Source organism: Astatotilapia calliptera, chromosome 16 (assembly GCF_900246225.1).
Source record: "Astatotilapia calliptera chromosome 16, fAstCal1.2, whole genome shotgun sequence".
Lineage (NCBI taxonomy): Eukaryota > Metazoa > Chordata > Actinopteri > Cichliformes > Cichlidae > Astatotilapia > Astatotilapia calliptera.
Window position 1 is genome coordinate 15,604,294 of NC_039317.1, and position 23,660 is coordinate 15,627,953.

At 41.2% G+C, this 23,660-nt stretch overlaps 1 protein-coding gene across 2 annotated transcripts in view; it reads right to left on the reverse strand.

Moving 5' to 3' along the window:
• Window positions 1-23,660, reverse strand: part of col4a2 (collagen, type IV, alpha 2) — a 60,184-nt gene that overhangs the window by 2,078 nt on the left and 34,446 nt on the right. Inside the window, exons 5-42 of one of the 2 annotated variants that reach the window (XM_026145794.1) lie at window positions 16,893-17,027; window positions 16,759-16,803; window positions 16,302-16,418; window positions 16,144-16,212; window positions 15,964-15,999; window positions 15,819-15,872; window positions 15,683-15,718; window positions 15,315-15,356; window positions 12,946-13,020; window positions 12,812-12,856; window positions 12,636-12,683; window positions 12,512-12,547; window positions 12,382-12,426; window positions 12,118-12,175; window positions 11,529-11,630; window positions 9,420-9,569; window positions 9,263-9,334; window positions 9,021-9,172; window positions 8,848-8,920; window positions 8,610-8,716; window positions 8,261-8,444; window positions 7,815-7,859; window positions 7,452-7,526; window positions 7,268-7,366; window positions 6,611-6,832; window positions 6,367-6,528; window positions 6,113-6,283; window positions 5,861-6,004; window positions 5,655-5,780; window positions 5,379-5,560; window positions 2,728-2,791; window positions 2,548-2,622; window positions 2,339-2,446; window positions 2,134-2,241; window positions 1,979-2,050; window positions 1,496-1,621; window positions 1,287-1,403; window positions 1,011-1,172 (exon numbers count right to left, since the gene is read on the reverse strand). In XM_026145794.1, coding sequence (XP_026001579.1) covers window positions 1,011-1,172; window positions 1,287-1,403; window positions 1,496-1,621; window positions 1,979-2,050; window positions 2,134-2,241; window positions 2,339-2,446; window positions 2,548-2,622; window positions 2,728-2,791; window positions 5,379-5,560; window positions 5,655-5,780; window positions 5,861-6,004; window positions 6,113-6,283; window positions 6,367-6,528; window positions 6,611-6,832; window positions 7,268-7,366; window positions 7,452-7,526; window positions 7,815-7,859; window positions 8,261-8,444; window positions 8,610-8,716; window positions 8,848-8,920; window positions 9,021-9,172; window positions 9,263-9,334; window positions 9,420-9,569; window positions 11,529-11,630; window positions 12,118-12,175; window positions 12,382-12,426; window positions 12,512-12,547; window positions 12,636-12,683; window positions 12,812-12,856; window positions 12,946-13,020; window positions 15,315-15,356; window positions 15,683-15,718; window positions 15,819-15,872; window positions 15,964-15,999; window positions 16,144-16,212; window positions 16,302-16,418; window positions 16,759-16,803; window positions 16,893-17,027 — 3,739 coding nt within the window. The remainder of the gene's footprint in view (window positions 1-1,010; window positions 1,173-1,286; window positions 1,404-1,495; window positions 1,622-1,978; window positions 2,051-2,133; window positions 2,242-2,338; window positions 2,447-2,547; window positions 2,623-2,727; window positions 2,792-5,378; window positions 5,561-5,654; window positions 5,781-5,860; window positions 6,005-6,112; window positions 6,284-6,366; window positions 6,529-6,610; window positions 6,833-7,267; window positions 7,367-7,451; window positions 7,527-7,814; window positions 7,860-8,260; window positions 8,445-8,609; window positions 8,717-8,847; window positions 8,921-9,020; window positions 9,173-9,262; window positions 9,335-9,419; window positions 9,570-11,528; window positions 11,631-12,117; window positions 12,176-12,381; window positions 12,427-12,511; window positions 12,548-12,635; window positions 12,684-12,811; window positions 12,857-12,945; window positions 13,021-15,314; window positions 15,357-15,682; window positions 15,719-15,818; window positions 15,873-15,963; window positions 16,000-16,143; window positions 16,213-16,301; window positions 16,419-16,758; window positions 16,804-16,892; window positions 17,028-23,660) is intronic. The other variant, XM_026145795.1, reaches the window with a different exon arrangement.

Here is a 23,660-nt window from a genome sequence, read left to right on the forward strand (position 1 = left end):
CTGTGAGCACCATTACTGCTTCCATAGGAATTAGGAGGGTAAGTAGCAAATGCACTTGATTAACTGATCACCGGGGAGTGTGACCACCTCTAAAAAGCAGACATTTAGGCAGTTTGCTGGAATGGAGTTTGAGTTAACACAATCTTCCCAGGAGTGGGCATCCCTGCAACTTTATCCTGTTTCAGACTGTGCAATGCTTAGAGAAACTCCAAAAAAACAAGACTACATCTCAGACCTCATTTAGCAAGCTAAATGTTAAAGTTAATGGCAGAATAATTAGAAAAAGACTGCACTAGTATGACTTGTTTGGTTGCCAGAGAAAAATTATTTTCTCTAAGAACATCACCATATGACTTAGGTTTGCAAATTTACCTCTGAATGCACACAAGACTTCCGGAACAATGTCCTTTGGACAGCTAAACCCAAAGTGGAAGTGTTTGGCCATAATGCACGGCACCACATTTGGTGATAACCTAACCCAGCATATCAACAAACACCTCATACCCACTGTTAATCACAGTGGTGGAGGGGTGAGGATTTTGGCTTGTTTTGCAGCCATGACGCCCTGTTACTTTTCAGTCACTGAACTCCTCTGTGTACCAAAGTATTCTAGAGTCCAATGTGATGCCATCCACCTACCAGCTAAAACTTGGTTGAAAGTGGGACATGCAATAGGACAATATCCCAAGCAAACCAGTAAAGCTACAGCAGAATAACTAAAAAAAAGAAAGAAAAGAATCAAGGTGATAAGTTGGCAACACAAATGGAGAGCTTTGCATTAATGAATACCTGCAAACCTGAATGAACTGAAGCAACGTAAAGAAGAAGGGGCCAAAAGTCATCCACAGCAATGTGTGAGACTGATATAGTTGCACAGACAAAACTGTACTGTTGTGACAAACTCTAGAAATTAAATAATACTGTTGCAATTCCATTAGCTGATTATTTGACCATGTACACTCATGCAGTACTAATTTAAACACAGTTAAATGTTTTAATTTAATCCGTACCTTTCTTCCCAGAAATACCATTTGACCCTATGTATCCAACTGGACCTTGATCTCCTTTAATTCCTTTCCTTCCTGGGAATCCAGGAAAGCCATTTATTCCTGTTACACCCTGCTCTCCTGGGGGAGCGTCCACACCAGAAAGACCTCTGTTTCCAGTGAAACCTGGAAAATACGTCAATACGGGTTAATAAATACAGATAAATTGAAGACAAAGCATCCCAGTGTACTGGTGTGAAATAACAATGGTTTCCTTTCACAAAACTGAATCTTTTTTACCTTGGTATCCTTTAGGTCCAGCAAAGCCAGAGTCCCCAAGGGGTCCCCTTCTGTCTGAGGTCCCATTTAATCCTGGGGGGCCACGGAATCCTGGTGGGCCAGGTTGTCCTTGATCACCTGAATGGATGAAACATGGGATTGTGTCAGCTTTAAGAAAGTTGAATTGTATTACAAATGGGTCTTATTAATGCATGGCGGTAGAGACTAACCATGAGGTCCCTGGAAGCCTTTCGAACCCAGTGCACCTGGAGAACCTGGCTGGTTATTAGGGTCACCGCTGTCTCCCTTCTGTCCTTTAATTCCCGTCTCCCCAGCAGGTCCAGTGATGTTTGGACCTGATGGAAAAAGCCAGGAAATGTGGGGTTACTAAAGTTTTTGCAACACAGAAAAAGCAAGACATATCTTTCATTCTGTTTAGGCTGGATTTAATTGTTGCTTTAATGTCTATGAATACACAACCAATGAAAGACAAAGACACATTTTGATATTATGTTTAGAGTCTAACCCCCAGCTTGTGATGCTATTTTTTGCTATTTTGGATGTTCTTTATCCACTATCCTTTGTGTATCTGAAGTAGTGGTTGACCTTTATTTTGAAATATTAGTGGTATATTCCAGTAGAGGTATTATACTCTATATGTTTTAGGATTGCACACATGGAAAAAATGTCCATGAATTCTTGGAAAATAGTACCTGGTGTTCCAGTGAAACCCTTCTGCCCTTTCAATCCATCTAATCCATCAAGACCTTTTGGGCCAGGAAGACCTGTACACATTTTCATAGTACAGAATAATATTGGAGAAAACAGGCATGTAGTTTGAAGAGAAAGAACAGGACAGTTATCTGACCTTTGACACCCCGGAAGCCAGGAATGCCTGGTTGGCCCTCTTGCCCAGGAGAGCCTGGAAGGCCCTTTTGACCTTGATTACCAGACGTTCCCTTCTGCCCATCCGATCCTATGAAATATATACATGTAAATGCAGTGTCATGCATATATAATATCTAGCATTCAAAACTGTACAATTAAGTGGTCAGTGTGACTGTGTGTTCTACCTGGAAATCCTGGTAATCCCAGAATGCCTGCCTCTCCCTTCATGCCTTTAATACCTTCAAAGCCAGGTATACCTCTGTCCCCAGTCGTTCCAGTTAGTCCTGTCTGGCCTTTAAGAGGGATATTAAATCATTTAATTTCAGACCATCACTAGTTAACAATTGCTAATCAAAACAAGAAAAGAAGAAATTTGATGAGCTACAGTTTGTACCTGGCTCTCCTATAAATCCATCCTCTCCTCTCAATCCAGGAACTCCAGGAAGGTCTATACGAGGGCCTTTCTCACCTGTGAAATTTATTACAATTTAACACCACATACAAATTTCCCTCATGATCACTATAATCAGTGTTTAAATCTCAGAATGTCTGAAATTAAAGTTCCTGGTTGTACCTCTGTCTCCCTTCCTTCCTGTTTCACCCGATGAGCCATAGGCACCAGGACTCCCTTTAGTTCCCTAAAAAAGTTATATGTGGACAATTAAAAACACATGCGCACACAGGAATGATGTCTGCGAGAAAAGAAACGTGCTGAACATGCAGGTAAAAAAATGAATTTTTACAGACGAAGCTGAAAATATAAATTTAGGATTTAAAGAAGTTCTCAAACCATTCAGGAAGGGAAGATAGAGAAAGAAATTGTAAAGATCAGAGGGTCAAGATACATAACTAGACTTTATCCTGGATCAGTTTATCCTGAATCACTTTACACCTGTTTTTTTATATTGCACTCCAATAGTATCCTTGAGCCTCACTGTCTCTAAATCACACTCAATTATATAAAACTTTTAAGCAATATTTTTCTTTGAAAAAGTACTACTTCTATAGGAAGTTTAGGGAACTTTAGCTTTTAGCTGCTAACTGCTCCACTATATCCACCTACTAGAATCTAGCTGCACCTGTCTGCTGTTTAGCACTGATGTGGTGGGAGTGGGGGGTGTTCTGTGGCTACATAGAGCTAAAACACAGACATAGAGCTTGATCGTGTTACTGTGAAATAAAATCTTTATATACAGGGAGTGCAGAATTATTAGGCAAGTTGTATTTTTGAGGAATAATGTTATTATTGAACAACAACCATGTTCTCAATGAACCCAAAAAACTCATTAATATCAAAGCTGAATGTTTTTGGAAGTAGTTTTTAGTTTGTTTTTAGTTTTAGCTATTTTAGGGGGATATCTGTGTGTTCAGGTGACTATTACTGTGCATAATTATTAGGCAACTTAACAAAAAACAAATATATACCCATTTCAATTATTGATTTTTACCAGTGAAACCAATATAACATCTCCACATTCACAAATATACATTTCTGACATTCAAAACAAAACAAAAACAAATCAGCGACCAATATAGCCACCTTTCTTTGCAAGGACACTCAAAAGCCTGCCATCCATGGATTCTGTCAGTGTTTTGATCTGTTCACCATCAACATTGCGTGCAGCAGCAACCACAGCCTCCCAGACACTGTTCAGAGAGGTGTACTGTTTTCCCTCCTTGTAAATCTCACATTTGATGATGGACCACAGGTTCTCAATGGGGTTCAGATCAGGTGAACAAGGTGGCCATGTCATTAGTTTTTCTTCTTTTATACCCTTTCTTGCCAGCCACGCTGTGGAGTACTTGGACGCGTGTGATGGAGCATTGTCCTGCATGAAAATCATGTTTTTCTTGAAGGATGCAAACTTCTTCCTGTACCACTGCTTGAAGAAGGTGTCTTCCAGAAACTGGCAGTAGGACTGGGAGTTGAGCTTGACTCCATCCTCAACCCGAAAAGGCCCCACAAGCTCATCTTTGATGATACCAGCCCAAACCAGTACTCCACCTCCACCTTGCTGGCGTCTGAGTCGGACTGGAGCTCTCTGCCCTTTACCAATCCAGCCACGGGCCCATCCATCTGGCCCATCAAGACTCACTCTCATTTCATCAGTCCATAAAACCTTAGAAAAACCAGTCTTGAGATATTTCTTGGCCCAGTCTTGACGTTTCAGCTTGTGTGTCTTGTTCAGTGGTGGTCGTCTTTCAGCCGTTCTTACCTTGGCCATGTCTCTGAGTATTGCACACCTTGTGCTTTTGGGCACTCCAGTGATGTTGCAGCTCTGAAATATGGCCAAACTGGTGGCAAGTGGCATCTTGGCAGCTGCACGCTTGACTTTTCTCAGTTCATGGGCAGTTATTTTGCGCCTTGGTTTTTCCACACGCTTCTTGCGACCCTGTTGACTATTTTGAATGAAACGCTTGATTGTTCGATGATCACGCTTCAGAAGCTTTGCAATTTTGAGACTGCTGCATCCCTCTGCAAGATATCTCACTATTTGTGACTTTTCTGAGCCTGTCAAGTCCTTCTTTTGACCCATTTTGCCAAAGGAAAGGACGTTGCCTAATAATTATGCACACCTGATATAGGGTGTTGATGTCATTAGACCACACCCCTTCTCATTACAGAGATGCACATCACCTAATATGCTTCATTGGTAGTAGGCTTTCGAGCCTATACAGCTTGGAGTAAGACAACATGCATGAAGAGGATGATGTGGACAAAATACTCATTTGCCTAATAATTCTGCACTCCCTGTAGGGACTGGCTTCAGCACTACTGATGGTAGGTGCATTGTCTGCTAGCAAATGCTGCTAGCACTAGCCGTGGTGAAAACAGTGCATGATGAGCTGAACGGGCCTTTTACATCACCTGTACACTAGTGCAAGGGGATAATTTTTTTAGAGCCAGGGATGCTAGTATTAAGTCTGCAGTTTCAAACTTTTTTTCACAACTTAGATGAGCGCAGGAAATATAAGCGAGTTTAACAAAAGCATACTTATAGAATGTTCATGTACAGCACTAGCAAAGTGTAAGGTGCACGGGATAGATGTCTCATAGAGATAAAGTTGGACATTCCAATAAGTCAGTTACTTCAGCTGACTTGCTTTAGAGCCTTCCTCAAGTGAGTATTGGAAGACTTCCACATCTTGGTGCTGACTTCTTCACTCAGACCTGGATGTTGCCCCTTGATAACTGAATTACATTCATTTTATTGATAGTTTCACCTTTACACCATGCATTCCCCCGAAACCAGTAATTCCTCGGTTTCCAGTTATCCCTGGCATTCCTTTGATTCCTGGTAGCCCCTGTGGACCTGGATCTCCTTGATATCCTTTCTCATTGCTGGGGTCCCCGGGGAAACCATGGGTTCCCTCCTCCCCCGGCACACCGGGAAAACCCTTAGAGCCTTTGGAAAAGAGTAAGATGTGCCAAAGTTAGGGGTGAGAGAGCAGAGGAACTGAGACAAAAGGAGGAAATGAATTTTGATTTGAGCTTCACACCTCTTGCCCCAATGAAACCTTGATTTCCTACAGGTCCACCCTCTCCCTTGAGTCCTTTCATTTCAACAAGCATCTGTGGAGGAACTTTTGGTTTCTCCCCAGGAGGACCTGTCAGACCACGATCACCTAGCAGACAGTTGTGGTCAGTTGTTGAGTTTTTGTCCAGTTTCAAAACAGCTCAAGGAATCTACAGGTGCCAGTCTCACCTTTTTCTCCACCTTGGCCTTTTATTCCTTTTAGGCCTACTTCACCTTGCAGTCCCGACTCTCCTTTCAGTCCACTGTGGCCCTTCAATCCGAGATCACCACTACGACCCTCAAAACCTGACATGCCATGTGACCCTTTGTATCCTTAAAATGGAGGAACCACAGAACATTTTGACAAATGGTGGGCATGTTCACATAATTTATTTTGTGTTTCTTTATGGTCTTAAGCATTTGATTAATTAAGAAACAAACCCTTCATTCCTGGAACGCCAGGGCGTCCATTTAAACCGGGAAATCCTGGATCACCAGGTGGACCACTCTCTCCGATGACGCCATCATTTCCAAATTCCCCTGGGATACCTTTTAAACCAATAGGTCCTGGAGGACCTGGGTCTCCTTCATTTCCCCTCTCTCCAGTTAAACCTAGACAACAAGACATAAGAGGGATGTCAGACATAAATGTGAAGATTTGTGGAAATGTACACCTGTGTGTATATTCTTCTAACCTGGGTGTCCAACTGCACCATGTAGCCCTCGGGGACCTGTCCTCCCAGGATCACCAGGATAGCCAAAATTGCCATCTGGTCCAGGCTTTCCTTCCTCCCCCAGCAGCCCTGGAGGGCCAAACTTACCCTTTAAGCCAGTCATACCAGGCATGCCACCCATTCCTGGAGAAGTAGATGGATATAAACCATGAATCATACCTATCAAATTAGGGATTTGAAAAAATGAAAAAGAGAAACTGCTTACCTGGATAACCTGGTTCTCCTTGTTCTCCCGATAGGCCTTTAAACCCTCGAAGTCCAGGCAGTCCTGGGTCTCCAGGTGATCCAGGCATTGCATCCAAGATTTCTCCATGAACACCCTTTTCACCCTGTGTTCCATGCCGACCAGACATACCGGATGAGCCGGCGACTCCTACGGAGCCTTTACTGCCTGGGGTTCCCAAGTCTCCACGAGGGCCTGTAAAACCTGTTTAAAGAACCAACAAAAGAAAATATAGACTAAAGATAATATTTCAACCAACAATTAGAACAGTTCTATCTACAGGACTATTGCACAGTTGGGGCCAGATTTACTAAACGGGGAAAATTAGCATGATGCTACAGTACAATCTCAAAAAAAAGGGCTGATGGGAGTGCAAAGGTCTGCAGATGATCTCCTAAAAATGCACAAATTAATAAAGTCATAGCAAGTTCATCAACAGCAACCAACACAATGAACAAAAAGCAGCTCAAATTAGTGGGTCAAAAACCTGATAAGAGAAAAGGTTCAAAGAAACTAAAAGACTGACACTATGCCTCTTAAGGAAGTACCAACAGTAGCCTTTTAACACCAAAAGAAGGTTTTGTGCAAGTGTATACTGTTACTAAAACTGGCCCTTGGGATTTTCTTATCAGTCTTCACCTGGTGGTCCAGGGGGGCCACCAATGCCTTGATCTCCTAATTCTCCTTTCGTTCCCCTTACTCCATAGAAACCCTGTGGTCCTTTTTGGCCAGGAAGACCTGTTGGATTGAGGGTAAAAGAAGGTATCAAAACATAGTTCCCCTGCAAGGAACAAAGCATAGCATCAGGGTCTTGATATTTTACCTTTAACTCCTGATAATCCAGTAGGCCCTGGAAGTCCAGGTGATCCAGGAGGTCCTACAAATGTATCGCAAGGGCCTGAGAAGAAAATAACAAACACGATATTCAGGACAAGATTTTAAATGTGCGTCAAAGTGTTTGGAAAGAACTACTTTGGTGAAGGTGAACTTTTACTGCTGCCCAGCGTGAACGGTTTTGAGAAAGTGACATTATCTTTATCCTTACATTAGCTGGTGTCTGGACACACTGAAATATTTTAAACATTTCATAATTCATCATGCATCCCAAACAAATAACCTAGAAGCAAAGCACAACAGAGTAGTCACAATCGAAGCAATAAGGTGAAAACGTTGTTATGCCAGCTACCTGTTACATCCACCTGTCCTTCTCCTCCTGTCAGACTACAGCCGCCTTTCAGTTGCAAATGAGGGAGAATGAAAGAGAGAGGCATTCGAAATAAGAGTTATTCAAAAGCACAAGCATTATCTCAAACAAGCTCGGCTGCAGCTGGTTTGAGAGATGGAGCTCCTGCAACAAAGAGATAGCACGAGGCAAAGGAAGAAAAGTCAATAAAATGGAAAACAATCTACATGCATCGTCCTCTTTTAAACACCGGCCATTAATCGTCATTCCCATTTGACTTCCTTGCATTAAGTGACAAAAGAGAATATTTTAAAAAAGACAAAATAAAATGTAATATTTAGTAGAGTGAAAATGAGTAAAATGCCTGTAAGGAGACAAAGCCTTAGAGGAGATATATGCAACACCACAAATAAGACAGAATAGAAGTAGGTAAGGAGGCAGCTCATTACCTGGACTGCCTGGTGTTCCTGGACTTCCATCATAGCCAGTGAGACCGTCGTCACCAGGTAAGCCACGCACACCTTTGACACCCTCAAGATTTAGACCTGGTTCTCCGCTCAACCCTACTGTGCCCGGTCGACCAGAAATACCTGGGAAACCTTTGTCCCCACGTTCTCCCCTGGGTCCTTCTCCCTATTTATATGGACCATCACAATCACTGCATTTTAAGATTGTTGGTACTCAAGCGAGGCAAGTAAAGGGAACAAATGAGCAACAAATAGTTTAGGATAAGATGCAAATCACAGAGTAGGAGACTTTTTTAAAGGTAAAGACAATGTGAAATAGTGATGGACTCACTGGAGAACCTCGGTTGCCAGGCAAACCAGCCTGACCGCTTCTGCCTGGAGCCCCAGGTGCTCCTGGCTCACCATCTTTTCCTAAATCTCCTGGGTCACCGTGATGTCCTGTTGGGAATACAAAGACATTGCCAGGCATGCAAACAACCACAAACACAAATAAACATGGTATTTCTTTTCTTGCTCACTTGTAACTCTACTGTTGATCTGAAATAAGACAAAAATAAGATAAGAGGCACCTTTCTCTTTGGCGATAGTTGTGTCCCCCTTACGACCTTTTGGGCCTGACAAACCATCGAGCCCAGGAAATCCCTATAGCACAAGAGAACAAAGCGGAGGGGAATAAGGAGATGTTTGGGGTTTTTTTTGTCTGTACAAGTAGAGTTTGTCTTTTTTTTTTATTTTGCCTTACTGCGAACCCTTCGTCTCCTTGGAGACCTGGATCTCCTGGATCACCTTCCTGACCAAACTCTCCAGTCATCCCCGGATCGCCAGGATCACCGGGACGGCCGAGTAAACCAGGTATAGCATTTACAACGTTGCACTGACATTCTCCATGATCACCTAAACGTACACAGGAGGAAATTGTTCTGATTAAATGACTGCTTTTTTATTTATTTAGAATATTAACAGTTTAGAAAACTACTACTTCACCTTTTGGTCCTTTGGAGCCTGCGTTTCCAGGCCTTCCTCTCTCACCTGGGGCTCCCTTGTGGTACTCTCCCCCTAAAGGCAAATAAAACTATAATACATAAAGATGTAACAGATTTTACAAACAGAGACAACAATAAAAGTAACCTGATTCCCTCACATGTCCCTTTTGGTCCAGGAGGGCCCATCTCCCCGCTGCGCCCCTTGACTCCCTGTGGTCCTGCACTGAGAGCAGGGCGTCCTGGTTCACCTTGTTGGCCCTTGTCTCCTTTATCTCCAGCAAAACCTTCTGGCCCGAACAAAACGAAGACTGATGGAAACAAACAACGTTTTCAGAAGTTATTTCTGTGGTTATAACAACAGTCCAGGAGTTTTGACATCGGCACACGCCTCCTATCACAGTGGTACAAATATAGTGTTAAAGTTGCTTAAATCAGGGGTGTCAGGCTCCAGACCTCAAGGGGAGGCGTCCTGCAGGTTTTAGATCTCACCCTGGGTCAACAAACCTGAATAAATGATTAGTTCATTACCAGCCTCTGGAGAACTTCAAGACACGCTGAGGAGGTAGTTTAGCCATTTAAATCAGCTGTGTTGCATTAAGGATACATCTGCAGGACACCGGCCCTCGAGGTCTCGAGTCTGACACCCCTGGCTTAAATCATTCCAATTTCTATTAACTTTGGAAAGTCAAACAAGGAATTCTCAACCTATAACATCAAATAGGGTTACCTAGTAGTTTCATATGTAAAAAAAACAAAACAAAAAAAAACAACAGCTATTTTCCAAGTTTTAGTTTTAAGTATCAGGACATGATAAAAAGCAGGGCTTTCCAGATTGATTTATTGATTTATATACAACCAAAGATGAACAACAACATAGCATGTATTACAGAAAGCAAAAGCTGCTGTGTGAAGAACTAAGTACAACCTTACTGCCTCCATAGGAATTACAAAGGTAAGTAGTAGGCAGGAGCCAGCAAATTAACCCGAATGTCAGAATACAATGTTCAAAGAATCAAACAAACCCAAGAACTCAGCCTCCACAGACCTCAGTTAGCATGTTAGCCGTTAAAGTTCATGACAGTAGAATAAGAAAAAGACTGCAGGTTTCTTTGGGAGAGTTGCCAGGAGAATGCTTTTCTCTTTAAAAAGAGCATGGCCGCATGACTTTGGTTACCTTATCATTGGGTGTACTTCATCACACACTGCTTCTGTATTTTGGCTCAGTGAAAGAGACCTGGACTGCATGGCTATTTATATCTCTTGTCCTTCATCCGAAGCACTGAGACGATATCACTCATTTTGATTGACGCTACTTTTCAGAAGTGAGCACAGCAGGGCAGACAGTTTTCTGAAGTATGTAGTAGGAAACACTGTCATCAAAAGGCAAGTGGAGGTTAACCCATTCCCATCTTTTTCTGCTTAGGCTACGCCCAAGGGGAAAATGTGAGTCACCACAAAGTCACAAGTTAGGCAGATTTTGACAGATGGTTCCTCCACAGTGAAAACGCAACTCCAACAAGGCCTGGGAAACTAATACTACTACTGTAACTGGGTGAAGGTGAAGGTGGTAGAGGTGGAGTTTTTGGCCATTTTATTTCTCCATATGACGTGAAAAGGGAAACTACTTATGAGTCTTACAAACAACGTGTGACTCAAAAAGGCAAATGCTGATCTTTTACCACATCGGTAGAAACCTGGTGGTGCTTACTAGAGAGAACAGCAGCTGAAATGATAGTTTTATTTTTTACAGTTGTTGGGATAGAAGAAGGGAGTACACAGAAGATTATTACAAAGGCCCATAAGACCAGCTTCCTAAGTTTGTGTTTATTGATGTTAGTTATATCAAACTCCAGGCAACCGGCCAGGGTTTTTAACGTTTCCCACACTTTCCCGTCAAAACATAATAACAGAATCTTTGCCCCACATAGTTTTTTGGGATCTGTTCACATGATCCTTTTAAGGCCTGAACCATGAAATAATTGCCAGAAAATGCAGGCATTTTTTTTTGCAATTTAGTCCTTAAAATCTATTGTGCTGTTTCTTTCGATTTTTCAGGGAGAAACAAAAATCACACTGATAATGTAAAAGCCTCAAAAGCTCATATATCAAATATGATATACTTGGCTTTAAAGGGCTGTTCACGTGTTAGCAGGTCGAGCCACAAATAACCAGTATGAACGTGCAGCAGTCAGCTGCTCTTTTCATAACAACTGCGATGTTGTTTAAGTCAAAGGTTTCGTGTCCTTCGAAAGCTTCTGTTTACATACCTTGTTGTTCTTCAGAGGCAGGAAGTCCTGGCAGACCAGGAACACCTTGGTCTCCAATCGAACCCCTCTCTCCAGGTAAACCTTTCTCACCAGGAGGACCGGCTTATAAAGTCAAAGAAAACACAGGAAGCATTTTTTAGCATTTACGCAAAAGGTAACATCAACAGCTTCCAGGCATGGTTTGCTAAGAAATCATTCAGACAATGGTAAACCAAACTCTGTAACACTGTTCGTATAGAATTAGTCTTTGTTGCGTTACTTAATAATACTGATTTCAGTGTCACTTTATTAATGTTGGACCATCTTTGTTTCCATGTCAGTATAACAAACATTTCTAATGTACCCTCAACCAGATGCCATGAACAAATGTTGTGTTGACATCCCTCCTGGACAAGAGCCTTGACTGAAATCTGAGCTCATGTAGACTACAATAACCTTCTTTAGAGTCACTTGACCTTTGACCTTAGTAAACTTGCCTCATTCCATTGAGTGGCTTATCAGCACAGTTTCGGATTTATCTTAATCAAAATAATTTTTCTGGTTTCCACTGACTCATTATTTGACTGTTTCTCTTGTGTTAGTTACTTACCCGCTGAGTCCCAAAAAGGCCCTTGTGAAATCACCTCTCCTGGGTCACCAATAACACCCTGAAACACAAATGCATCCTAAGTCTTTCTGTACTCCTCGGTACTTCAACTAATAAGATATTTGACTGTCTGTGTGTGACTGTCACGTGCACATTGTGCTGTTTTTAATCACAATATCATAACTAAGCCATTTATTCTAAATAACTGTCTACACCTTCTGTTGACCAGTCATTTAGAAAAGAAATGAAACAGCATCAGGTGCTCACCTTAGGACCATCTCTGCCTCTTGGTCCTCTTTCACCGTAATCACCCTACAGAGAGATGTGATTGTCAGATTAATAAACTGTGTTTTATATTATTTTAAGAATACAACCATAACGTGACATCTCTTTTTACCTTTCGTCCAGGTCTTCCATTTGCACCAGGTGGACCCTAGAACAGAAACCAAAGCAGCAGATGACATAACAGCAGGACAAAGGAAAGTGGTTTGATAGCATGTTTAGAAGTATGCTGAGCTAACCCGTGGTCCAGGCATTCCTTTTATTCCACGCTCTCCTTTGTTGTCTGCCTGAAATCACACAAAATAAATCCAGTTAATTAGAAATAATAATAATGATGAACATCGCACTTACGTGGATGTGTTATATCTGTGTTTGTGATCTAAATGTGTATGATGAGTCATTAGTGGTAACATACCAGCGCCCCTCTTTCTCCTTTTACACCTTTGTCTCCAGGATGACCCTAAAACAAAGTATTTTTATGATATATGTTAGTGCTTGTGACGCTCCCTCTTATTTTATCTTCAAAGGTTTATGAGCAAAAATGAGGACCTGAAATTCAGTTGCATTGAACAGAACTTGCTCATGTGTATCGTTTCCTGGAGGCCCTGGGGGTCCAATTTCTCCCTGTGGTGAGAGCATACATACACAGAACTGTTAGCAGCAAAAATATAAAAATATATTATACTTCATCCTTTTCTCGCCGTTTCCCCTTTCTTAAGAATGGCTTCTTTACAGCCAGCCTGTTTCTTAAAGATATGAATTTTGTTCACCTCCTGCAGGCATCCTATTTTGTCCTCCACTAGTCCAGTTTCTTAAAATTTTTAAGGACATCCTGCTGAGATATGACACGTAATATTTATTTGGTAATAACCTTACTGATGCAAAATAAACCCCAAACTGTTATGCCTGGCAAACTGTTTTATCTTTGGCATTTTTCTTCATAAATTCATTCAAAGAAAAAGGAACAAACGATGTGATTTTGTGGCAGGTTGTTAGTAACAAAGTGCCTAAACATACCATTACAGTTGGTTCTCTGCTACATCTTCTGTTATGTGTAAACACAACAGTGTCATGGCTCCTGTGTCATTGACACAGTGTTTTGAGTTTTTTATTCTTTGTTCTGGCTTAAGAGATTTGCTGCTGCGTTTTCGGTGTTCTTGTAGTTATGTTTTTGGTTTTGCTGGAGCACTACGTCTTTGATGGTGATTGAGTCCTTGAGTTTCTGTAAATTTCTATTTCCAGTTAGTGTTCTGGCTTTTGTTTTTTGTTACTTTTTTTTTAGCCAGCCTGTGTTTCCTGAGTCTTGTCTTGTCTAGTCTGTCTCTTTGTTTGTCACTTCCTGTTTTATTTTGCTAGTCTTCGTCTCATGTGCTTCACGTTCAGTTTTGTTCCCTCCGTCTTATTAGTAGATTCTATTCAGTTGTGTTCCCTGGTGTTGCTTTTGTGCCTTATTGCCTTGTGTGTATTTAAGTGTTCAGCCTTCCTCTGTTCTTGGTTATGTTGTTGTCAAACCTTCCCATAAAGCTGTGTTTCCTGTGTGTTCTGCGTCCCATTACAGACGTATAGGTTAATTCAGTGTTTCCCAACCACTGTGTGAAGATTATCCAACTTCACCTGATTGGTATTATAAGTGAATGGTGTGTAGTGACAGGCAGAACAATTACATTATCTTCCACTTGAGGGCAGTACAGCTGCTTGTTACAGTTAGGTGGGTAGCCAACAGAAAAGACTGTTTTCTACAGTCATTGGTTGGCAACTGCCAGTAAAACAGAAGAAGGCGACTAAGAAATACAAAAGTACATAGCCATGCTGCGAGTGAGACAACGTCACAGGTAATGGCGATGGATAATTATTTGAAGATGATGTGATTAGTCTGACCTGGCTCAACTAAACAGGCCCAGGGTTCACACCAAGTAAGTAAAATGAGAGTAAATTTTCATTATATTTCAATAAATATACTTTTTGTGACATTTTTGTTTGCTTGTGTGCCGTGTGATTTTTCCAATGTGAAATATGTGTTGTGGCTCCAAAAGGTTGGGAAACACTGGGTTAGTTTACGCTCCAGAGTTCGCCGAGTGTCATAGTGTAATGTTTTGAAGAGATTTCTGCGTTAAAGCCACTTTGGGTCCACCTTTACTTGCCTCACTGCTGTTAGGTGTCTTTTTTATGTCTAATTGACTAAAAAACAGAACCACATTCCTCTGAAAATGGTCAGGTAAGGAGATTGAGTGAAAACGCAGCCAATGTCCTAAACAAACAAACAAACAAACAAACAAACAAACAAACAAACAAACAAACAAACAAACAAACAAACAAACAAACAAACAAACAAACAAATTAATTAATTAATTAATTAATTAATTAATTAATTAATTTCAGAGAGCCTGGTGAACTCTTGTTCAAGACTATTTTAATAATGAAAAACAAAACAACCTCTAGCTTCTTGCAACACAAATATAAAGACATCAGTGGTGCCACCAGACTGTTGCACAGTCCTACTTAGAAGATAGATTTACTACAAAATACCTTTTTTAAAAAAAAACTTTTTTCTTTGATTTTCATTGTTTTATGATGTAACACTGGATATTTTCCCTATAAAAGCTTTTAAAAATCGATCACTACCTCACACTCTTAGAGCAGAATTGCTTCTGTAGCTGTGCTGCTAACACTTCACCAACATCTGTCCCCAGTTTGAAAATGAATCTGTATTTATGTAGCTGCCAGACAAATATTCAGGAATTAAAAGAAAAAATACTGGGATGCATATACGTTTTTCACACATTTACAGTTATTGAAGTAGCAACACACACACACACACACACACACACACACACACACACACACACACACACACACACACACACACACACACACACACACACACACACACACACACACACACACAAATGATCACTCACTAGATCTCCTCTGAGTCCCTTAATGACTCTGGTCATCGTACCCTGTCAGAAAGAAAACATAATTTGAATGTTTATTTTAAACACATTACATTCACTCACTGGTCACTTCATTATGTGCACTTTATCCAGTGCTCATTAATTAAAATATCTAATCAGCCAATCACATGCCAGCATGTATTCAAAAATGAAGACATGACAATCTGCTCAGATATAAATGTGTGATACTATCATATCACTATGGAGCAAAATCTCTGAGGGATGTTTCCAGCACCTTGTTGAATTTATGCAATGAAAAATTGTGACAATTCTGAAGGCAAAAAGCCTAATGACGTGTCTACATAAGTGTTTATTTAATATTGCTGCCTTACCTTTGGTCCAGGAGGACCTGGAGGACCTGGGGGACCCTGGGAGAAGACAGAAGGATATTCGTATCAATCACGTTACATAATAACAGGTCTGAAACTATAAAATAACAACTAAACTAATGAATTGAAAGATGTGAACCTTTGGTCCTTGCACGCCTCTGTAACCTCTTGACCCTGGATCTCCTGGAAACCCCTGAATAAAAAAAAAAGGATCAAATCGCAGATCTTTGGGGGACACTGCAACCAGATAAAAGTAATTTTCTAGGTTCGTTAAAGGATCTTACAAATGCTCCATCAAATCCTGGTGTACCGGGATCACCCTGAGGAGGGACGGTTAAAGATGCATAAAGTTAGTAAGTTTGATATTATATGGATTAAGTCTTGTCACGCCATGAATATAATGTGTTACACTCGGATGTTCTCCTTAAGAAAAGGCAGGTTTGGTGTGGAGTCCTCTTTCTCACCCTGAATCGCCGCATGTACACACTGATCTCCAGATTGTCTCCCTTCTCTCCTTTCCTGCCTGGTTGTCCCTGAGAGTTGAAAACAAAATATACAGTAACTTACGGGACATCAGTCTCTTTGTATTAATAACTATCTAAGCAGACTTGGCATTACGCACAGGAAAACCTTGGGAGCCTTGAGAGCCGGGAAATCCTGGTGCCCCTGAATCTCCATGAGTCCCGTTACAGCCATCTGCACCTGGCTTCCCTCTGGGCCCAGCTTGTCCTGGGTGTCCCTGCAGAGAGAGCGACACAAGCAGAATCAACACTGTTTTCCTTCTCTCACCCCAACCAGTCGCGGCAGATGGCCGCCCTCCCTGAGCCTGGTCCTGCTGGAGGTTTCTTCCTGTTAAAAGGGAGTTTTTCCTTCCCACTGTTGCCAAAGTGCTTGCTCATAGGGGCTCATATGATTGTTGGGTTTTTCTCTGCATGTATTATTGTAGGGTCTACCTTACAATATGCAATAAGTGCACTGAGGCAACTGTTGGTCTAATTTGGTGTTGTATACATTATTTTGAATTCAATTAAACTGAACACTCTCCCACAACGTTCATCCCGACAGCATGGTGTACTCACAGGAATACCGTTGATGCCAGAGAAGCCAGGTATGCCAGTCATTCCCTGTGGAGCAACAAGAATTGCACATTAAACAAAATAGCTGTCATTGTCATGTGTTTAATAGTTTACAGAGATGAGACATGAGCACTTACCACGCCTCCTTTAGGACCTATGTTTCCATCACGACCACGGTCGCCTTTCTGCCCCTTTGGGCCTTGGATGCCTTCATCTCCTGTTCGCCCAGGTGGCCCCTGTGGGCCCTGCGGACCAAGAGGCCCAGGACGGCCCTGAAATTGGAAAGATAGGAAAAACAGAGTTGATAAATTTGAAGTCAAGGATGCAACACATCAAATAAACTTCATATATGAAAAAAAAAACTTTTAAGAATAAATTGTCAGTTATCTTCTTTTGTTTCAGTCATGACTGTTAAAGCTAACACTGGTCATATCTCTGTTAGCAACAAGGGTGAGAGCAAAGAAATCGCTTACTTACCTGGTTTTAATTCCATAAGGAAACAAAATAATGAGAATAAGACAAGTGTTATCAAGAGATACAAAAAAAACAAAGGCACCAAAGCATCACAACAATGCAACAGAAATGTGTCAAGCTGCATTCTGATTCAATAATAATTCCCAGTGTTTCTCTTCTCCACACTATTTTTTATTTTTCAAACTTCCAGTTGGAATTTTGGTTTAGATCACCAGGGGGAGACATACACTTCCCCATCTTTTTCCGTACCTTTCCCCTTCTCTTTACACCCACCCAGTGGCTAAACTTTATACTGCAAATACCCACTAACATGCCTCTTCACTCATGTTAGCTCTTTTTAACTTTAAATGAACAGACTAAACCACACTCACAGAAATATCTGCCTGGAAACAGTTCAAACATGATAAACATCAGCTGGAAATGTGGCACGTGCAGGACCTGAGAGCTTCTAAGAGCTGTGCACACTGTTATTTTAGGACAGCGATAGGGCAGCGAGGAGATTAAGTTAATGTAAATAAAGCCAGACTCTGTTGTCAAATGTCTCAGTAATGAAAAGAGAAAGGGCAGTTGAAATGGCTGTTCAGCCATATTCAGAGCGTTTGAGGCTGCAGACATCCCCCTAATCTGCAAGCTAAATATAACAATTTGATTATGATACCCAGAGTGACGAAAGGGAAAAGGCAAGCATCTCTCTGGGAGAGCCTCCCAGAGGCAGAAGCATCTGCAGCTGAGAGTCTGCTCCATTATTATTATTATTTATATTCCTATCTCCTGAAAGTGACCTCAGAATAACTGTTCACGTAGGCGTGTTAAGGCACCCTTAAAAAAAATGGAAAACACAGCACTTAATCTCATCACAGTGCATCATTACAGTTATTCACACACTCGAGGGAGCTGCTCGATGGACCCGCAGAGTCAACGATTATTGGTGGGAAGAAAACTGAATAATATGAGAGGAATACTTTAAGAAGGGGTCATAAAACACGTGAGCATGGGGATACTATGGGAACTTGCTGTTTTTGTATGATCCTGGAGTTCTGGGTCAGTAAGTGGTGCTCTCAAAGGTTTGGAGGCCAAACAGTATCCCTGTGAGAACCAACAAACACAGTGACGTTGTTTGTCTGCTGACAGAAGTCCTTCGAGCGGCGTTACATGCAGCTAGAACCAGCGAGCCGAAAGGAATTAATAAAAACGCAGGGAGCCTAAATAGTGTCGCACAAAAATTCAAACAAGCTCAAATCAGATGCAGAGAGTGTGAGAAAAAGCCTCGGCCGAACTCGTGTAATTGCAACCGTAAACATGCAGCATGTGCATCCAGTGTGTGTGTGTGTATGTGTGTGTGTGTGCGCGCTTTGCCTGTGGGCGGATTTTTTTAAGCAACCAGGTGTGTGCTTTGTCTGTGCACATTGATGACCCAGCAGGTGTTGCCTATAGAGCACAGCATCGACGACAGTCCTGTCAAAACCATTCACACGCAGCCTGAACCAGGGCCAGCGTGATAAACACTGCTCTGAATTTTACATTTACTTTTTTTTGTTTCCATTAACTCTGCACATACACACAGATAATAAGCATAGTCCTCATGAAATGAAGATTAACTAATTTTCTGAAGACAAATGGTTCTGGCAAACCAATAGCTGTCTCAAATATGTGTGTGTGTGTGTGCACGAGAGGTCCTTGTCTAGAAAACTTGTATAAACTTTGTGCTCTGCTTTGTATCTGTCAGCATGGGCTAACAAGAGAACCGATAAAGGATTTTTAGAGATCGAAGAAGAAGAGTGGTACAGTGAAAAGGATGCCACCATAATGCTTCTCACTTTACCTTTGAAAAACTGGATCAGGTATACATTTGCCTTTAGATGTGGTTGCGTGGTTGTCAGAGCTTGTCAGTTGTAGGGATGTTAAAAACTCGCGTAAAGCAAACAAACCACACCTGTTCCACATCACATACAGTAGCCAGTTCATTTGGACGGTAGAACTACGCCATTTCCTTTCTCCTTAATTCTCAAATGCACTAAAAAGTCTCCCTTCAGTCCTCCCCACTTGTTAAGGAGAGGTCCTCCACACTGTACCATTTCCTTCACACATCCATACTCCCCATTCTTATCTACTCTCACTACTTCCACCCTTCACTCCCTCACCTCCTCTCCAAAGCTCTCGAGTGTTCTCCCTTTGCATGTCTTCTTCCCCTGCTTTGTCAGTCTGCCTGCCCTTCCTGTCTCCACCGGGGGAAGAATGACCAAGAAATCAGCCGCTGATAGAGACCATGAATACATGCACAGGCAATGCCGGTCAGCTTAGTTGTCAACTCCTCTCCCTTTGAAGGCTGGTCATAACTTCAGCAGAATATGAAGCTCAGGAGACCTGTCTCTGAAATAATGGCCGTCTGCGCTGCTTTAGTTTTCTTTCTATCACAGACATACGTCATACATCTGGACTCTGATCTCGTGAGCTCCACAACGCAACATGGATCACAGCTGACAAGTATTTCTTTAACTTCTGATTAGAATACTCTACACCTAAAAAAATAAATAGATACTGCAATGAACTCCCCAGAAACTCTGTTGTAGTGTGAATTAAACATACACGAAAGACCAAAAGATTAAGTTCATTAGTCAATATCAGAAGAGTTATTTCTACTCAAGTATTACCAATAATAGCAGCAACTATGAGAGTTCACTCTAAATGTAGTTTTTTTCTACTGTGGCTCAGGTTCAGTTATTAAATGATCAAATGAGGTCACAACAACAGATAACAGTGAACTCTGGAGGTTGTTAGAAGAACTATTAACTAAAACCACTTTGACTGTCTACAAAATTTAAGTCTTTCAGTCGTATTATTAGGCTCCTTGTCTTTTATTATATCCTCTTGTTTTAAAAAAAAAAACCACACAAACAAACGGCAGATTAATTGTTAAACTAACTGCATTAATTTTATTCATTTTTATGAACTGAGCTGAATTCTTCACATTAAGCTCTGTGCCTTTCTTTGTGTTATCTGTGTTTTGCCCATTTTTGCTTGATGATACAGCATCGACTCTAAATACAGCTTACTACGCTGTATGTGGTGATTTTTGAAAATTCATGGAGCAGGCGTACTAGGAGGCTGAATACCCTCATTATTCTAATTAGAGGTAATACAGCAGATCTAAACCACCAGAGCAAGAGCCTTGGTTTAGATGTACGTGTAGTTTGTAGCAGTTAGTGTAAATTATCGTCGTCAAAAGAAAAGATTTCATAGGGTCAAATAAACAACAGAAACTGAAACATGGGAAAACAGGTGAAAAGGAGTTGAAAGGAAATACAGACGACAAAATACAAAGTAAAACAGTAACACAAAGAGTGATAACGAGAGCGCGCAAAGAAACTGTGGTTGTCAAAAATTCCAAAAGGAAAACTGTGATAAGCAATAAAAACCTGATGGCTTCAGTCACTTCCCACATCGTTTAAGGGGCATAAACTCATTTGCACGACTGGAAACAAACACACACACATGCACAAAGCAGGTCATTAAAACATGTCACATCAGAATCTATTTGGAGAACCTTTGTGCTCAATCAACAGCAGAGACTTTCTACAGGTCACAAGCAAACCTCAAAAATATGCAATGCACCTGATCATGAGGCGCTGTTGACCTGCGGAGGTGCGGGTGTGGATCAGCTCGTCTTGGTGAAGTCTTACAGTCAGAAACAATTAAAAGCAGCTGTTCACATAATTTTTTACACAAAAACTCATTTTCCCATTCGCTTTGTGAACTACTTGAGCCCCTTTGGGTGGTTTTCAAGAAAATTTAACAATGCCCCTGCGCCTCGCTCTCAGTTTTATTGCATTGTTTTCATTGGAAATGCTTCTTCAGCTGAAGCTGATATTCATTAAAACCTGTTCACAATGAAATTGTGGAATAGAAAATTAAATATAAATTAAATGAACACCATCTGAATTGATGAAACTACAGGTGAAAGCTACACTCAACTGCTCTCTTATTATTTTATGCCAAGTGGCCTTCCTTATCCAGCCACAAAAGTGATTTGTGTCTTTGTGTCCCAGGATCAGAAAAAGGATCGCCACTTAAAGAGCAACTACCTGATCTTTGGTAATTTAGCATATTTCTTGCTGCAGTTATTTAGTGTACTATGCACTTCATGATGTCATCTCTCCTCTGGCCATGCCCACCCACACTCATCAGCGCTGCAGACTTCAGCCAGAGATGTCAGTGACACCTGGAAAGTTTAAATATTCATCAGTCACGTTCTCCGGCTTCATTCCCACTGCCAAACATCTAGCCTGTATGACACTTCACATGTGTTTTTGGATTTCCCATTGCCATATTAGCATCCACATCTGCTCCACTGCTTTATCTGTGTAAGCTTCAGCGAGCAACTTTATGATGTATCACTCGTATCAAGAAATCTCTGAGAAAATCCCTCCTCTTCACATGCTGTATAAAATGCCGTAACCCCGTCTGCGTGCACGGGTGTGTTTACATTTCTCATTCCTAAACCACAGATCTATTAAAAGTTCCCCCGTCTGACACCATAAATTTCATCTGGGTCCAGACTGTCCCCTGGGGTGGACAGTTTTGGAACGACCCATTAAGAACAGGATGGGAACGCACGGCCCGATATGCAAACCTCTGACATCCGAGAGGAATAAAACAAATCAATAAACAACTGGCCGGAAGCTTGCCCTGTTATTCCATCTGTTTGTCCGTCCGCAAAAACTGGGAACTACGAGGGAGATTCCCTAATTTTACATATGAAAAGAACATCTAATTAAAGATGAATTTTTAAGACAAAAATCATCAGCAAAGTCATGACCAATGACACGAACAGCAGTTACAGTTCGGCTCTTAAGTTTCTGGACAGTTCACGGTTTCTGTACATCACCACACTGGATTTTAGATCAAACAGCCAGGATGTGATTCAGACTGCAAAAGTAATGCAGTGATTTTATGCATGTTCCCTTTCTTCATAGCCTCACAATTTATTAAACAAATTCATAATGTTTTTAATATTTGAATGAAAATCATTCGCTGTCAACGACTGCCTCAAGTCTACAAACCAATGACATCACCAAATACTGCGTTTCCTCCCATGAGACCCTCTGTCCGGCCTCTTTTTGCATTAATTTTGTATCTAATAACTGAGAAGCACGCTCTATTTGGGTTAAGATCAGTTGATTGCAATCAATCAAAGGCTGTAACCTTTCTTTGCCTTGAGAAGCTCTTGGGCTGCTTTTGCACTTTACTTTGGCTCTCTATTCACTTGGACTGTGAACTGCAGTCTTATCAGTTTTGCAGTATTTGCCTGAACCTGAGCAGAGAGTATATCCCTGCTACTTCTATTATTAATATTAATAAACACCACTGACACGGTTCCACTGGCAGCCATAACACTGCACACGCCCATGCCATAACACTGCCTCCACGATGTTTGAAAGATGATGTGGTATGCTTCAGATCACAAGCTGTTTCTTTCCTTCTCCATAATTTTCTCTTAAAATCACTCTGGTACAACCCATGCGTCCTCTTTTCAGAGTTTTTCTGGCAAAATCTAATCGGGCCTTCTGGTTCATGAGTGTAAGTGCAGTGCGTAATTGGTGAACTTTCAACCCTCTGAAAATGGAGGACTGTGTGTGTGGCCCAGTTTCCTAAACAATGAATACAAAAGTTTTATAAAACCTCCATGAATAATGATTATAAACCCAGTGTGGTGGTGCACGGATGCAAAACTATGCCATTATCACCAAACCTATGGAGCTGTCATCCCTGATGGACAACATCTCCCACCCCATGCAGCAGACTGTGACAGCACTGAGCAGCTCCTTCAGTGGGAGACTGCGGCACCCACGGTGTGGGACGGAGAGATTTCGCAGGTCTTTCCTCCCCACTGCTGTCAGACTCCATAATAAAGACTTTAACTGATCAAGCACACACATCCATACATATGCAATAATACTAAGTGCAATAATCCTTTCTGTCATCGTTGTATTTTTACTCAGTTGTATATAGTATTTGTATTTGTATTCTATTTTTATCTTATTGTATATTTATTTTATTTTATTCTACTGTATATAGTATTTTATTTTATTCTATTCTGTACAGTTGTGTACTGTATTTATTCTTATTGTATTCTAATTTTTGCCTCATAACTTTTGCACTGTCCACTTCCTGCTGTGACAAAACAAATTTCCCACGTGTGGGACTAATAAAGGTTATCTTATCTTATCTTATCTAACTCTACGGCATCTTAGAGGAAAACAATAAACATGACATTAACAATGAACAGAACGCCACTAAAAATTTCAAATGTACCAATTTTACTTAAAAGCTTCCTGTTTCATTCTTAGTTTCCTGTCATGCTGAAGGTACAAAATGCTGCAGATATTTAACAATAATCAACGGCTGCTGGGTTTAATGAAAACCCTTCTATC